At 42.9% G+C, this 18076-nt stretch overlaps 1 protein-coding gene across 4 annotated transcripts in view; it reads left to right on the top strand.

Moving 5' to 3' along the window:
- UBE2E1 (ubiquitin conjugating enzyme E2 E1) overlaps nt 1–10874 on the top strand; it is a 73153-nt gene extending 62279 nt beyond the window's left edge. For all 4 annotated transcript variants that reach the window (XM_053261873.1, XM_053261872.1, XM_053261874.1 and 1 more), the window contains exons 5-6: nt 7918–8065; nt 9985–10874. In XM_053261873.1, the coding sequence (XP_053117848.1) occupies nt 7918–8065; nt 9985–10082 (246 nt within the window). In that variant the 3' untranslated portion in view covers nt 10083–10874. The remainder of the gene's footprint in view (nt 1–7917; nt 8066–9984) is intronic.
- The last annotated feature ends 7202 nt before the right edge of the window (nt 10875–18076 follow it).

Raw genomic sequence — 18076 nt, 5'->3', positions numbered from 1 at the left:
GCTTTCTTTGTTATAGTCTGCTACTTCCTGGTGGGGGAAGCATAAGCCATTTTATTATTTAGAGACATTTAAAATCATTAGTTGTGGGGAGTCCTGGGAAACTCAGGGAGCCTGTACATAGAATACAGAAGACATTGTGATTCCAAAGCTCTGGACACCACATCTCTGTTCTGAATTCTGAGGAGAATGACGGAGTTGTACTAACAGATTGGCTAAGCAGGGTGGATTGATTTAAATCAAGGCAGTTTAAATCACTGATTTAAAATCAAAATCTTTTATATTATTTAGATGCTAAATAAAAATGCATACTAACTGGTTACTATAGCCATAAAAACATATTGATTTACTGTAGCCTCATTCTGACAAAGCTTTGCATTTCCTACATTTTTCTTTTTTTGTGCAGCGAAGATATAAAGTTATTTCAAAAAAACTCTTACAGACTGCAGCTATGACAGAATTTTGTAAACAGGTGCTGCCTAGAATAAACACTAGGAGTACCAGTTGACATACTACACAACAGTATATCAGCTTAGGAGTATTAATGCATGCAAATTGCATAAATGATTGATCTATTGGAAATAATGGGCTTACTCTTGTGTACGATAATGCAGTTTGCATACATGTAATGTTACTAAACTGACATATTGTTGAATAGTATGTCAGCCACCTTTTCCAGTGTTTGTTTCTGCTTTAGTGTGCCCTTTCATATTGCCTTTCATTTTGATTGTTTTATTTATTTATTTATTTATTTATTTTTGACATATTTTTATACCACCCAAAACTTACATCTCTGGGCAGTTTACAAGATTAAAAAATAAAACATTAATTAAAAACAAAAATTTTAAACACAATTTAAAATTATATTGCATCTATTAATGTTGTGAACCACCCCGAACAGTAGTGTGCTGAAGGGGTGGGGTATGTATATTTTAAATAAATAAATATCGTCTCACACACCACCATCCCACAAAAACGTAATTTCCTATGAGTAGTTCTCCGTAAGGTGGAAAGTAAATGCCCATGGTTGACATACTACACAAACTCCCATGTATGCTGTAACATAATGTGCATGCAGTTGCACAAGTGTGCTCTTGTGCAAACATAACAATTGAGCAAACACAGTTGCACAATCATACGGCCATTGTTTCCAGTGGCTGCACTGTTGTACAATTCCTTTTGTGCAGCTGCATGCATGTTATGTTACAATGTGCATGGAAGTTTGCTTTGTATTCTTTGCTACATAGATTCATATGTATTTATTATTAGAGTATTGATGCTGAGGAGAGGTCAGATAGTTGCTAAGCATTAGAATACAGGGTCCTCCAAATGGATCATTACAAAGTAAAGTGTGCCGTCGAGTCTGTGTCGACTCCTGGTGACCACAGAGCCCTGTGGTTGGCTTTGGTAGAATACAGGAGGGGTTTACCATTGCCTCCTCCCGCGCAGTATGAGATGATGCCTTTCAGCATCTTCCTATATCGCTGCTGCCCAATATAGGTGTTGACCATAGTCTTGAAAACATACCAGTGGGGATTCGACCCGGCAATCTCTGGCTTGCTAATCAAGTCATTTCCCCAAGGATACCTATCATGACAGGCTAGTCCCTGGCCTCTGCTATCAAGCCATAATATAAGTTCAAGAACAGGACTCAGGAAATTCACTTTTCTAATCATCTGTGATGAGTGGGGTGAAATCCTGATGCGTAATGCACCAACATAGTTGTTAAAAATGTAACTAAGCAACTAAGAATGTAAAATTAAAAACAATATTTAAAGAAAAAGTCATTGGTTGCTATTGTACTTATGAAGATACTCTGTTCCTTTAAGGGAACTAATTAAAAGTTCCCTTAAAAATCCCACAAAACCCCAATTCTTACATTCAACTCCCAAGGAACCATCCAATGAGTAAAATATTTTGTCTGTACATGTTTGCATTCAGTTCAAATTTCATTTTAAACTAAGTTGTGCTAAAAAGAGAAAGTTGTTCTATCTGACAATTTTAAATATACAATTTTTAATATGTAAGTCTTAAAATTATTGACGAAGAGGAAGGACAGGCAAGCCCAGACAGTTGACTGATATCTATCTGTGTTCAGAAAGCAAAAGGCTGTGTACATTCCTGAATGTAGTTCCTATAAACGTTTGGTGATTGATTGTCCCAGCTAATAAACTGCAGGCAGAGGCATTCTGTTGTGCTAAAAAGAGAAAGTTGTTATAGCTGACAATTTTAAATATACAATTTTTAATATGTAATTTTTAAAATTATTGGCAAAGAGGGAGGACAGGCAAGTTCAGATAGTTGACAGGCAAGTTCTGATAGTGGACTGATATCTATCTGTGTTCAGAAAGCAAAAGACTGTGCACATTCCTGATTGTAGTTCCTATAAACGTTTGGTGATTGATTGTCCCAGCTAATAAGCTGCAGGCAGAGGCATTCTGAGTAAGAGGAATAAGCCTAGAGTGTGCCTTTATGAAATGCAGACTGTTGCAGCTTTTATGCAAGTTCTTTCCTCCTTCAACCCCATTCAAAACGTTTCCTTTAAAACTTTTCCTTGAATTGAACTAGCAACAGACTTCCCTATGCAGCTCCTACCCCTACCATTCTGCTACATGATCCTCCTGACTTGATAAAAGCTTGGCCTCTTTCTATTCATCCCGCCCCCACCCCCACCCCCATGTTTCTTAGAGGCTTGTTTGCAGTGTCCTGATTGCACTTGCTTTGCTCTAAGGCATTTACACTTCTACTCCAAGCTGTAACAAAGCTGGAGTATCTATAATGCAACCTAGGACAATTGTCTGTGCGATCATGTTTCCTTTATCTGCATGGTTGCAGGGGTAGGTGTTGATGCTGGCTTATCTCAGCTTGATGCCAGAAGTTCAGGCCCAAGCTGAGTAGACAATAGGAGTGTTTATATCTGATTTCCAAGCAAGGTCCAGTTCACCCAGCTTGTTGTGCAGCATGTCAGCGGTTTTCCCTGCTTTCTCACCCTCCTCCCCACAAACGTCCAGTATTATTGGCTGTGCCATTGATTAACAGGAGGAAAGGAACTTCCTTTTGGAACCTTTATTTGAGAATGCCAAGGATGCAAAGCATATGTGCAAAGCATTTTCATGGGTGTTTTGGGGTTCTGTTCTCCCCCCACACCACCACCAAATTTTGGGTATGCCTTGTGTGGGCCCTCCCAACATTCCCAAATGGCCCTTACTACCCTTAATGTGAGCTTCAGGAGGCTGTGTTCCTGTCCAAACTCTGTTAGCAGTCAGCAGTATATTAATAGATGCATAGTATTCTAAGATTTCTGTGGTAACTTGGAATTTGTATGTCATGATGAAACAAATACAGACACAGCCACAGACATTTTCATTGAGATTACACTAAGATGTTTCTGCCTAAGCATTCTAGAAACATTGGCTAACATAACATACTGTGCAAGAGTACATCAGTCTAGTAACATTGTTTGTGCAAATTGTATTACACAAAAGTAAACACATTATTTCCATTTGGCTTATTCTTGTGTAACACAAATTGCGCAAACACGTTACTAGGCTGGCATACTCTTGGGCAGTATTTCAGCTAGGGATGTGCACGAACCAGTTTGGTGCTCTTTTTCTGGAGTGCCAAACTGGTTTGGAATGCCAGTGTTCTTTTTTCTTTTCTTTTTTGCACATACTTTTTATTGAATTTTGACAACATCAAAAGACAAACACAAATAACACAAACACTCACAAACACACACTATAAGGACTTCCATCTCATCCTTGAAACAAGTGTTGTTGTCAATAATCAAGATCTTGCCTAAAAGTTAAACATTCTCTCCCCAGTAGTTCATAAAACGTTATCTATTAATTATTTATTATCAACACATCTACATTGCCAGTGTTCGAGCCGGTTCGGAGGCAGGGGGTCCTTCAAGGGGCAGGGAGGGTGCCCTTACCTGCCCGCTGGCACTCTCCCCAAAATCTTGGCACAGGGCTGTAGCGTATCTCCCTGCAGTCCCGGTCAGCTCTGTGCCGGAAATGGCCAACACTTGTGCGCACGGCATGCACACACGTGTGTTGGCCATTTCCGGTACGAGACTGATTAGGGCTGCGGAGAAGAACTCTGCAGCCTTGTGCCAATGCTTTTGGGGAAAGCAGAGGGGCAGGTAAGGGCACCCTCTGTGCCCCATAAAGGATCCACCTCCCAGGAGTGCATGAACCAGTTCATGCACATCTCTAGTGTCAGCCATTGTACTTATGGAGCCATTCCCTATAAAATGGAAAGCAGAGAAAATTCCTTTCTATTCAATAAATTGTCTTCTGTCTCACTGCCTCTAGACTATTAAGAGCATGTTAGAGAAAAATGAACTTGGAAGCAGGGCTCAGATGCCAGAAATCACTACAAAGTTATGCTATTTTATTCTTGGGCATTATACATCCAGGATCAAAGTTAGCCTGGAGACTGGATAAGATAGAGACTTCCTGGACATCTGGTAATCTCATTTGTAACTTATAAAAATTAATTTGCGCAGTTAATGTTCAGGCCAGCCAGATTTGGGAGACATTTTCCAGGCACACAATGCAATCCAAGTTAGTTTCATGTTATATAATGCGTATGCTCTAGGTTTATCTTTCTTTGTAGGTTTTACACTAAATATGTGTTAAGATGATTTCATTCTGAAGCCTTACCAGATCCTCTTGTACTGAGTGCATTTTGCCTTGACTGAGAGAAATTGCATACCGTAGCCTGAAGGCTACTTCAGAGTTCAGACATTATATTAGGTTGCCTTTTGCAACCACAATAGGTATTTTGGGCATCGTGTAGGCAAACTACATGTTGCATTTAAGTATGTCAAATTGTGGTCCACCAGCCTCTTTTTTTTTTTTTTTCCAGTGCTTTGGAAGGAAGTGGATGCAGAGAAGTGGGGAAGTGGCTGCCAGTGCTCACTAGGGTGGAGGTGGTGAGGAAGAAAGAGTTGGTAAACTCTCCCCCGCCCAGCATTCTGTGCAGCCAACCCACCCGCCCCCACAACTTAGCTTGCTGCTTCGCATGCACAGCTGATGTTTGATTCAAGCTAAGCCTTGGGGGTGGGGGAGCTGGTGCGGTGGGCTGGCAGCACGGGATGTTGGGCAGTGGAGGGGGGCAGATTTTACCAACTCCTTATAATCTACCTTCCTCACCGCCACCCTGCCATAGCAAGCACTGGCTGCCACTGGGAAGTTGGTTTTAATTCTGCTCCAAGCTGACCCTCCCCCACCCATATATGGACTTCCACCCACCGTATGTGTTTTCAAGGGCAAAACATTTTTTGCAGAGGACCACTACTACTTCCACTTCACTCGCCAAAAACACATGCATGTATGCAGCCATCCGCACATGTAGAATTGGTGGAAAAAGCAAAAGAAAGGAAGCCCTCCTTTTCTAGCTGTATGTTTGCATGCAGGTCCACCCCTGCCAACAAATGGGATCCTCCCCAGACACCTGCTCTTTTCTTTTTGTTTCCTTTGGTCCTCTACCTTGGCAGCGGGTGCTGTGGCTGGCAGGCATCCCAAGCTGAGAACAGCCAATTATAACCGGGGCAGGAATCAGCTGAGTTTTACTAACACCAGTTTCACGTCTCACATGTGAGACTCAAAGTGATTCCTAAGAATCCCTTAGAAAGGCTGGGAAGAACGGGTCTTCCTGCTTACCCTATAATGGGTAAAGATACTTTCTAGCCCAATTTCCTCGTTTTTATCTTCTGTCATCCACATGCAGATTGCCAAAATTCTGAAATAAAATATATATTCACTCAAGGGTTCCTGCTGGGGTTCCCTGGAGAAATAATGAAGAAATGTGAAAAATATAATGAAAAGTGCACCTAAAATGTAATGAGTAGTGCTCCTTGGCCATTGCTATTTATAGCAAAAGATTGCCAGTTTTGTTCCTTAATAAAGCATCTGTCTGCAGAAAGCACACGCTGTATAAAAGCAGTGCACTGTCAGTTTTCAGCTGTTCTTTTAGGACCTTAAATACTGCCATGGCAGCTGTTAATTCCCTTGTGCTTTTTAAAACTACCATGCACGTTTGGTGTAATATAGCCAGCTGACATAAGAGGGCAGCAACTTGCCATAAATGTGGAAGCTCAGTCTTACTGTTTCTCTGAAACTACGCTAATTAGTTGTAAAGAGAGAACAATAGTTTTCACACTGTTAATAAAATTATTAGAACAGTAATAGCTCCATAGATTAGACCAAGTATGAAATTAAAACATGACATTTAATTTCACTATTTGGCATAGAGCTCAGTAACTGCTTTAGCAGGGATCCATGAGGGCAGGGGTAGTATTTCAGATTCCAGTACGGTGAGAGGGCAGGATTCAAAGGCCACTTTCAGACATACTGCGGCTTAAATTGCAAAATAGTGTGTTCGAGGACCATTTACTGCCGCACTTTGTTTTATTGTATAGACAATGTTGTCTACACAAGACAGCCACCACCTTTTAAAAAACAGAAGCATGCACGACTTGGCACTTAGGTTCTTTTAAGGGTTTACAACACTAGCAAATCTGACAAGCTAGAATGTGGAACCTGTAAAATGGCCAGTGTAATAGGTGCTTCTGAATAATAATCGCATGTGCATTGTCAACTCCACTGGAGGATAGTTGTCCTCCCACCTTGCTGCCAATGCTTGCCTGGAAGGCAATGTTACACAGGAAGCTGCCATATCCTGAGTCAGACCATTGGTTTATCTAGCTCAGTATTGTCTTCACAGACTAGCAGCGGCTTCTCCAAGGTTGCAGGCAGGAATCTCTCTCAGCCCTATCTTGGAGAAGCCAGAGAGCGAACTTGAAACCTTCTGCTCTTCCCAGAGCGGCTCCATCCCCTAAGGCAGGCATCCCCAAACTGCGGTCCTCCAGATGTTGCTGAACTACAACTTCCAGCATACCCAGCCACAAAAAAATGTGTCTAGGGATGCTGGGAGTTGTAGTTCAGCAACATCTGGAGGGCCGCAGTTTGGGGATGCCTGCTCTAAGGGGAATATCTTACAGTGCTCACACTTCTAGTCTCCCATTCACATGCAACCAGGGTGGACCCTGCTTAGCTAAGGGGACAAGTCATGCTTGCTTACCACAAGACCAGCTCTCCTCTTAGTCTTGTCTCACTCGCACTCTCAGTGCAAGTGAGAAACCTGTTCAGGTAAATAGGAACTGTTTTCCACAAGAGGACTTCCCTGAAGGAATTCCTTGGCGGAACCACAACTGCGTAAAGTGGTGTTTCCATTTTATTAAAGACTTAAGAGTCCACCAAGATCCCTTAGGTCAGGCCTACACAACTTTGGCCCTGCTGCTGCTGTCGGACTGCAGCTCATATCATCCCCAGTCACAATGGCCGCAGTGGTGGGGGGTGATGGAAGGGGTAGCCCAACCACAGCTGGAGGGCCAATGTTGTGCAGGCCTGACTGAGATCATCTGGATCTTATGTTGTGTGAAGCAGCATTAATTATTTTTGAGACCGGTAGAATTTCTAAGTATTACTGAAAAACCACAAAGGAAGGTTATTCAAAGGCAGTGTGCAAATGAACATTCTGCATGTACGCAGGAAAGATGTTTGCTATGTTTCTGTGGGACAGCTTCCCCACCCCCCTGCTGCTGCAAAGCAAGCTCTGCTTTCCCTGCCCCATAGCATGTGTTCTTCATCTGAGAAACAGCAACTGTTTCAGGACAGAAAAGAATGGATGCTGTCCCATAGATGATGATCACTTTTCCAGAGGCTTGGGGTCAGTATGATAGTCATCATCTGTACACAGGCCTGGATAAAATCAGTACTGAATTTCAAAAGTGAGAAGTGCCGGAGGGCCTGTCTGGAAAATCCCAGACAGAAGCTACTTATGACTGGGTCATTCTTGAGTTAAGGCTATAACCATTTCCGTGTGGGTGTTTTCTTTTTCTCCTTGCAGGTTACTTTTCGAACAAGGATCTATCACTGTAACATTAACAGCCAAGGGGTGATCTGCCTGGACATTTTAAAAGACAATTGGAGTCCAGCATTAACCATTTCTAAAGTTCTTCTCTCCATCTGCTCACTTCTTACAGACTGCAATCCTGGTAAGACTCCCCATACAGAAAAGGCAGCATCTGTTACAGAGGAGTTATTTGCAGAGCTTCAATCTGTGTGTATTCCTTGCTAGCCCACGTAGCCCATAGACTTGATTATAGTGGACTCTTCCAGCTTGGTGGCTTGGTTCTGGTGGCAAATGCAATGGAATCTCGTGGATTAAAATTAGGTACCTGGTCACAGGATATTCTCCCAGTTCCCAGCTGGCTGAGTGTGTCCTAAGACTAAGGGGTTCAGACTCCTATGACCCAAAAGAAGGTAACTTTTTAAATAGTCTCTCTTGCCTGAAGAGTAACTCGTGTATGTTGTTACATTGTGTGTGGCCAGAGTTCCTAAATTCAGAACCATAGGCAAGTATCTACATGGTCCGGTGCTATCCCTATGCTGCTGCCCCTCAACAGTTCACTCCCTCTTTCTAGATCTTTTCTCTCCATGTTCTTTACCAGTAATTCCCCTAGCCCTGTCTCTTCCCTTCCCACCACCCAGCAACCTGCCCATTATAGCAGCCTCGCTTCCTAGTGAGTCATGAGGCTTTGTAGCTTGCAATGCAGCTGCTGCCACTTCCTCATCAAGCATTTGTCATAGTTGTACTGCAAGCAAAGCTTCCAAGCAAAAACAAAATTGGAATTCTAATAAAGCATACTTAATGCAAGGAGTCCAGTTGTAAAAATAAGGAACCTTGGTCACTGGATGAAGTCCTTGGTTTGTTCTTTTAGTTGGACATTTAAATAAAGTGTGTTCTTTGGATCATTTCTATTAGTGGAAGACTCAAAACTCTGCTAAAAGATGGGAAAGCTTCCACTGATAGTGACTAAAGTTTGCAGCCTTTAGTCATTTGTTTAAAACTGCCTTCTTCAGTGTGACACTTGGCATTCATGGGAGCCCTTCTTTGAAACTCCTTGTAAGTGTACACATGTGGAAACTTTTGTCTGAATGGCTTATTCACATAACTTTGCTCTATCAGATGTGTTACACCCCTGCCGGGTCCTGCACATGGATATAGCTGCAGAGCAACTGTTATATATGCACTGTTTTGGAGTTGGTTAAAAGAAATCTAAAAGTGACCATTATTCACTATTCCTGATGTAATATTGTCACGTGTAATGTGACAATAGGTTTACTTAAAACAATTCCATGAATGCCAAAGAGTACATTCAAATCTACCCAACACTTTCCTACTTACCTTGTACTGCATTCAAAATGACATCCTTTAAGAAGAAAAACTCGATAAGTTCTGCTTTGCATAGAAATTTCTGACTGCACAATCTGGTAAGGATATTCACACCAGTACAAGATGGACATATTTTATTGAGTACACATTTAAGGCTAAGTATTGGCAAGAAAATCTGAAGTTATTAAAGCTCTAAGTAACTAAATGTATAACATAACCAGAAGAGCTGGTTTCCTCTTTTGATGCATACCTTTAAAACAAATTGATATAGTGCACAGTATATTACAAACACTATTAGCTTGGTCCTCTGTATATTCACTCAGAAATAAGTCCTTGGTCATGTTCTTATGATCAAGAAAGTTAGTCTGAGGAGCGGTCAGCTAAGATTAAGAGCTAGGCGTGCTCTTGAAAACTGGAATTATCGTGGCAGAAGTTCTAGTTGGAGGACCAGAAAGTGATTGAGTGCAAAGTGTGATCATAGTCGGGTACTACACGGAGCCACTGCACATCAGATCTAAAATTGCCATGTCGACTCTGCCCAACTACAATCACAGCGCTCTCTCGCTATGTGTGTGTGTGTATGCACGCACTTGAATGGTGTCAAAATCTTGATTCAGTCATTATCTATTTATTTGGTGCATAGGAATACCCCTCAAATCTGACCCCTTCTCTTGCATAGCCTTTCTCCTGCCACAAAGTCTGCTACAATTAGCTGACATTTATTTTATTTCTTTGCAGCTGATCCCCTGGTTGGAAGTATTGCTACTCAGTATATGACTAACAGAGCAGAGCATGACAGAATGGCCAGACAGTGGACCAAGAGATACGCTACATAAACTGGATTTTGTCAAACCCTTGCATTAAATCATCTGTGATGGAAAGAGCTGCTTATGATTTTGAAGGGGTGGGACAGGGAAGGGGAGAAGCTGATAAAAGAGTAGGGTATTTCTATAACAGATTTTATTCAGTCTTTTATTTCCTAAGATTTTGTTGTTGTAACTTAAGGTATCTTGCTACAGTAGACAGCTAGAATTGGGAATAGCATATTTTAAGACTGTCATTAGTTCAGCAATAGTAGCTCTGCTATAGCACCAAGAAGAATGTAAACTACTTTGACAATTGGAGGGGGGCGGGGCGGGACAGGGTGTTTGGTTACTCGTGATAGGTAAAAGAGTAAAACAGCTTAATTTTGTACAGGTACATATATTTGGCATTTATGTAAAAGTTCTTTCAAGAAGACTTGCTATGTGCTTTTTCTTTTCTTTTTCTAGTTTGGTTTTATTTTGTAAAAAGATGTTGGGAATATTTTTCCCCCATGGGAGGTGGGAGAGTTTGGTATTTAACAGATCCTTTAAAAATACTGCCATCTAACTAATATGGAGTATGGGGGTGTGGCTGTGTGTTGCCTCACCTAGAATAGGGTAAGTAGTTCATGTATTAATTTTTCTATGCCAAGTTACCTTTGGGGAAAAAAGGTTTTAATTGGGGACTTAGGGCAACCTGTAGTAAAATACCTTAAGCTGTTTAACTGTAAGGCGTGGAATAGGAGTCACTGAGTCGATTGGTTGTATGTTGTGGGCTACCCAAGTCTGCATTTGTTACTGTGCTAATAAAAAATATGTACAAACCCTTTGCCACTACCTGTCTTATTGAAATGGCTATCTGTATATTTCAAAACCCAGTGTGCATAGGAAGTCAGGAAGGATCAAATGGGCTTCGTAGTCATCGCTGCTTGATAAGTCTTAAGTAGACAGTTTTTACCCCTCTTCTTCCTGATGTCCTCCTAAATCAGGAAAGGTGTCAACATTCTCTAGGGTAAACAAACCTACTTCCTTCAGCCTTATTTATCCTTATCTTTTCCTCTGAAAGTTTCCAACTTAATCACATCTGTTTTTTTAGTGTGCTGTTCAAAACTGAATATGGTGGCTGACATACTGCACAAAGGTATGTTAGCCCAGTAACATAGCACATACACAAGTGCCAACAATGCTACACAAGAGTAATTCAATTACTTCCAATGGGCTTGCTTTGTTACAACTCCTTTTCACAATGTTTGCATTCACAAAACTTGCATAAACGCAACACTACTGGGCTGACACACCCTTACACAGCATTTCAGCCACTACTTCTCATAGGATCTAGCGTTGAGTCAAATACTGTAGTATAGCTTAGAAAAGGATTATAAAAATACAGCATAAACAGCATAGGCCTTTTAAGCTACAGTTTCACATAGCTGGCATTCAGTATAACCCCAGAACAGTACTGCTATTCATCCATTCCATATTAACCATCAAAGAAGAAGCTAATTTATTTTAGAAAGGGCTCAGAATTCTCTTCAGGTTGGATGTTCCCAACCAGCATTAAACTCGGCTCCATTTAAAAGAATCTGTACCAAAAGCAAATTTCAAAAATCTCTACAATAAGCATATCTTTCCATGTTGTGCACAATAGAGGCCGTCAGTTTCAGATAAGTTTAAAAAATAGACTGGAGCTTCCCTGCCGTTATCATACCTCCCTTTTAAACCCCCCCCCCCATACTCACTGCATAGCCTCTACAAAAAGGCCAAATATGTGACAAGTAGATTACTAAAACTCACTGAAGCTATTCACACGACTGTGTGAAAGTAGGCTAATGCAACCCAGCCCACTTTCGTGCGGTCGTGAGAATCACTGGGTTCTCTGGCAAGCCTGGTGGTTCTCTGGCAGCTAGCCCGCCTAAAAACCCCTGCCTTTAACCCAGGTTAGCGGAGCGAGCGCTCTGCTAACCCAGGTTTTGGGGTTGTGAGATGCTGTGATGTGTCTCCACAACTTGTGAGGAGACCCCCAACCGGGAGGCTCCATCAAGCCTCCCGGCCTTGGGGGTCTTCCCCGCATGCTCTGTGCACTTGTGCAGGGCATGCTGGGACTTCTGTGGGCCGGGCAGCCCCCAAACCCCACCGCCCCTACTGGCTTCGTGACGAAGCTGGTAGTTATGTGGGCAGCTGATCCGGCTGCCCAGGGCGAGCGCTCTGCTTGTGTGTGGGGAGAGTGCGCCCTGCTCTAATCCTACCAGAGCTTCACACTAGTTGTGTGAAGCACCTCTCTCTGTATCTGAGACCTAATTAATAATTTAGGCCCTTCCAAGAAGTGGTAATTATGAATCTGCACCTCTGCTGTAACATCCAAACATGATTCTACAGCTTGCCTTCATAAGGAAAGTCTTGTTTATGTGTCTGTTCCTTAGAAACTGTCTCAGAGTATAAATCAACCACATGACAGTCCTATCACTTTTGCCATACAAAGAGAGGGATGACTGTTGTCCCATTTTGCTTCCGACAAAAGGTTGAGGGAGGTACCCAGCTAGCCATGTGACTTGGATGGGACAGGCAGTCACAGTATGCTGGGTGGCAGATTGTAATTTGACCCTCCCTTCCTACTGTTGCATCTCATGCTGTGCTTTGAGAAGGAGATCCTGTTGTACAAATCTTTTCCTAGTGGATGTTGTGATATGGGATAATGAAAAGGGTAGAAAATATTGCTATCAGTAAGCAAATTCTTATCATTGTTTTCTAATCCAAACAAATTATCAGTTGCAAACATATCAAAATAAGTTTCACATTGGTATGAGAATTTGGTATCGTACTTTTAATTAAATTGATGAGGAGTAGCTAGTGTCCAATTGCAAATAACGAGCATCCTTTCTAAGCAGAGAGAATTCCCTAAAATTTACCTTCACAGGAGAAGATTAAGCAGCAGCAAGGTCACAAGCAGAGAATACACATTAGAAGACATGGAGGTTGTTCTCATGACCATTTTTCCTGGGGCTGGCTAGGGTACAGGCAGGATCAGTCTGATATTCCCCCCCACATAACCACTGCTGCCCTGCTCACCGTGTCATACTCCCACATGATCACCACTGTGGCAAGTGGTGCAGCAAGCGGGGCGGGGGGAGGATGCCTAGCTGCCACTGCTTGTGTTGTGCACTATAAAATCCCTGAGGCCAGGTCACTCCATCCTCCTGGCCAATATGGACAAATTGCTGCTGGCAGCCTGGTTATTCATATGACCAGGGAGTGGGGTAGGAGGATGTGGGCATGCTCCTCAGGGCTACCGAACTGAGGAGCGCTGGGCTCAGGACCGATCCCAGCACTTCTCACAACCAGCTCTACCTGAGCTAGCACAGCCCTACCCAGGTAGAGCTGGTTGTGAGAATGAGCGCCACACATCCATCACCAGGATCTAGGCAAGGTAGCACTGTACAGAAATGCTGCAACAAACAATTACAGTTTTCAAGTAGAGTGCACCAAGAACTTGATTACTCCCTGAAAAATCTGATCAATAGGTGGTGATTCTCTCTACTCCACACTTGTATAGTAAACAGTACACTCTATCCTTAACTACTTCTTGAATAAGGAAGGCACTTATTTAAAATCCAGTTGGTCAATGGTTATAAAAACCATTTCAGTAAGATGATCATTGCTTGTTGACTACTATTTCCCCCTCCTTTTGGATTGCCAGAGCTTCTTCAAAGGAACAAGAACGATGAAATCAATACACTCTTGGATCACAGATACAGCCTCTCAGGGGGTGAGGACACAAATGCATACATTCATCTGCTATCCTGAAATACTGGCAAAGATGACTTACTGAATTCTCAAATGCATAAAAAAAGCATCTTGGGTGCAATATTTTAAAATCTCATACTTGTATTTGCCACAGTGCTTTTTCTCTACAGTGCCACAAAGGAGAGAAGCAACTTTACAAAATGTGCATGATCTAAACCCCAGTGGGGTCAGACTCCCCCTACGTTCAGGAGACTTGGACCATACTTTGTAAAAATCTATTCTAGGATGTGCATTATAGAATACTGTAGAGATCTTTCAGACCTGTAGACAGAAATTTTATGGTGACCAGACTAATGAATACCTGTTGTAAATCAAGGAAAAACTCCAACCACTTAAATATAAATCTTGTATGTTTGAAGTTAGTTAACTTCAAGGGCCAGATGGCCAACTGATTACCCAGGCAGAAGATTCTAGAGTGAACATTTAGAAGACAGAGTGTAACACAGCAGCTCATCAGCTATCAGGAGAAAAGTAATTTGCTTATAACTCATCAACTCATTTTTCCTTTTCTTTTGAGAGATGATAGAGGATATAAGTCTGAAGTAGATTGGGATAGGATTCAAATTCATTTGGGAAGGGGGAGAGGCCATTAACCAATGCTTCAGTTACTAAAATGAGTTGCCAGTGTACTTGTCTGTCTGCATTTTACACCTTCTAAACTAGAAATTCTTCCCTTAGTATAAAACTGTGCAGTAAGGGAAAAGAACTCTACATACTCCTGGGGGTACTCTGTTCACAACCTTTGCATTGAAACCAAGGCTTATCCTTGGATCAAATGTGGTTGTTTAGATCTCCTAGATACTTTTCTTCTGTAGTGACCAGTGATGAGGCTTAAGACTGCCAGCGTATTATGACCTCTCAGTCCATTAGTTGTACTGCACAGTATAACTTTTTGTTTAGTGAGGGGCTACCTGAGTGCGATGGCCTCTTTAGTCCTAATCTCAGCTGTTGCGGGAGGTGAAGACAGAAGACAGATGATTGAAAGGCATTTTCTACATGCTCAGAGGCTTACATTGCTTCTCCCAGGCATGTTACAGTAAAGAGGCTTCCAATTACTGCCTGGGTAATCAGTTCCAATCAGCTATATATTGCCATCCCAGTCCATTTTGGGGACGCTGTTTCTGTGCTTACTCACTGCCTGGAAGCTATTAAGGTCTGGATGAATCAAAACAAGTTCAGACTGAATCCCACTAAGACTGAATTACTTTTATTCAGCCCTCGTAACAGCCAACAGCTGGATGTGAACCTTGTTTTAGATGGGGTGGCGCTATCCTAAAAAGAACTTGTTCGTGATTTGGGGGTGCTTTTGGACTCGCGCCTCCTGCTTGAGCAGCAGGTGGAAGCTGCGGCCAGAAGTGCTTTTGCCCAGCTTCATCTGGTTCGCCAATTACGCCCTTACCTTGACCGGCAGGCACTAATGACAGTGACTCATGCCCTTGTTATCTCCCCTCTAGACTATTGTAACACTCTCTATCTAGAGTTACCTTTGAGGACGGTCAGGAAGCTGCAGCGGGTCCAGAATGCAGCGGCTCATCTACTCATGGGTGCCAGAAAATATGACAGGGTAACACCTCTCCTACAGTCATTGCACTGGTTACCTATTCACTTCTGAGCTAAATTTAAGGTCCTGGTTCTGACCTTCAAAGCCTTGCGGGGCCTGGCACCTGTCTACCTACAGACCCGCCTCTCCCATCCAGTTACATCCCATCCGGTTAGATCAGCTCAGACAGCCCTTCTGTCGGTCTCTGATTTCCGAGATGTTTGGGGCTCTAGGACCCGTGAAAGGGCCTTTTTGGTTGCTGCCCCGCTCCTTTGGCACTCTCTCCCCCCACAGATCCGGCTAGCACCTTCTTTACCAATCTTCAAATCACTATTGAAGACTTTTCTTTTTCACCAGGCCTTTGCCCTGTAGTTCATTTTTCTGTTTCCAGGTAGTTACTTTAGTTCTTTAATAATTTTTAATTATTAATGTAATGTATTTTTAATGTTGCCTGTTGTACACCGCCCAGAGTCTTCAGAGTGGGCGGTATATTAAATGTCTCAAATAAATAAATAAATAAATAAATAAATAAGTGATTGAAAAACAGATGATGGGCTCAGTGAGCCTGTGCCTAGTAACCTTCACTTTTTTTTTCTTCAAGTGGGGGCTACTTTGGCAAAAAAAAAAAAAAAACCACACACAGCGTGAGAGCCATTCTCTACCACACTGACCTCCATGCAGTGCTACACTTTCCCCAGTGCCTAGTGGACCCCTTGGAGAGAGATGAAGTCCTGTCAAGCTCAAGCCCTTCCCAGTACTCCATGGTGCACCTTCCAAGATTGTGCTGCGTCTCAGCATGGCTCAGTTTCCCTTAAAGGAGCCCCAGTGGTGCTGGCAAAGCACAGCACAGTGGTAACAGCTGTTTCTGTGAGTGCCAAGGGGGTCTGTGTAGAAGACTATTCCAATTCAGCTGAAGCCACAGACCTAATAAACAGGGAGCTGCACTTAATGTTGATGGGAAACGCCACTGGCTCCCAAGCCTTGCAATGAAGAACACAGGCCAACCTACTCCTGCGGCAAATTTCTCATAAGGGGCAACCTAAAAACCATACAGATCTTACTCAAGATCTCGGCCCAGTGCTCTCCCGTATCACTGCTAGAGAGGAAGCAAACCAGACAGTTAAGGAAGAGAAGATTAAGGAACTGGGTACACAACAGCAACTAATACGTTAACCAGTCCACGACAGGAGCCAACTCCAGTGCCTAATACTGCTTGCACATTTCCCCTGTTTTCCTGAGGAAAAGACTTGTATTTTACAAAACGAAAGCTGGGAGGCTCTCTCTAAAGGAGGCAGGTCCACAGTCCCTCTGTAATGAGAGGCTTGCACTGTGAAGTAGAGGGAGGGTGCTTTTGTGATACTTATGTGCAAAGCTCGGTACCGCTAATAGACTACACTGAGCCTTGCACAGCATTCTGAATGGCTATTGAGGTCTAAAAGGAGACAACTATGTTCAAACTACAGCAAGCACTGCAAACATGCTGTTTCTTTCAATGCCCTTCTCCCAGTCCAGAGAACAGGACTCTTATTCACCCCACTGCACTCTGCTCTCTGGGGTTTCCCCAGGTGCTGCCTATAATTTTCTGGACCATCACTGCATTCAGAAGGATAGCTTTGGAAAATGAAAACTCCTGAATGCTGTGACAAATACCTAACCAGGCAAGTAGAGCAGAATAACTGAAGAAAGTTTCCTGGTATACTAACATTGAAGACTCGAGTAGCAACTGAAACTATCTCTCTATAATTGGACCTCAGAGACAATGACCAGCTAAATAAGGAAAAGCACAGTAAGTCACCTATATTGGTCATGGGTGGACCTCGCTATATGTGGTACTGCTATTCACGGTTCCGCATATCTGCGGTCCCAAAATAGGCACCCCATCTCGACACAGGCAGAACACAAATGGTTAAGTTCCGCGTATCTGCGGTGTTGGGGTGGCTGGAAAAGACCTTGGAGGCCATTTCTGGCTGCCATTTTGGGAGCAGAAGCAATTTTGTGGCTGTCGGGAGCGGAGGCATTCCTGGAATGCTGGAGACATCTGGAACACAGTGTAGGGCACTTTCATGATCCCCCCACCCCCATTTTTTGCCCTTTCCCCCAGTCTCCAAGAACCTAATGCCCCGATATCCACAGTTACCCCGTGGAACAGAACCCCCATGGATAACAGGGTTTACCTGTATAGACAAACATGCGGCTCTGCAATTTGATGCTTCACTTTCTATTCATTGCTGTCCTGGAAGAAAGAGAGAGCCATTTTTGGTGAACTCAGAGGAGACATCTCGCTGAGCTACAAATGCTGCTTTGTGGTATGCAAGAGAATTGTCCCCAGCCTGGAGTATCAGTAGCAGTTTCTGCATGTTCCAAAAAGAAGATGAAGGTCAGTTTCTTCAGAGTCGTCCTACCTTGCTGCCAGTAGGATTCCTTCTAAAATTAAGGTATATGCAGAAATTGCATGCTAGGAAATGGGGTGTGCAACATTCTCCAAACACCCTTGGAAATCACCTTCATGCACTTGTTGTAACAGGCTTCACAGCGGCTTGGAAAGCACGGACTGGCTTAAACACTGCCTTATCAACAGAATCTTAAATGCTTCCATTTTGGAACATTCTACCTTCTGCAGAGTTCTGGTGCCATACACCTACGGAAACAAACGTCTCATTAAGCACAGGACACCACTGTGATCATT

This window comes from Hemicordylus capensis, chromosome 6 (genome assembly GCF_027244095.1).
Source record: "Hemicordylus capensis ecotype Gifberg chromosome 6, rHemCap1.1.pri, whole genome shotgun sequence".
Lineage (NCBI taxonomy): Eukaryota > Metazoa > Chordata > Lepidosauria > Squamata > Cordylidae > Hemicordylus > Hemicordylus capensis.
The sequence above is the reverse complement of the archived record's forward strand: the minus strand, read 5'-3'. Positions and strand labels throughout refer to the sequence as shown.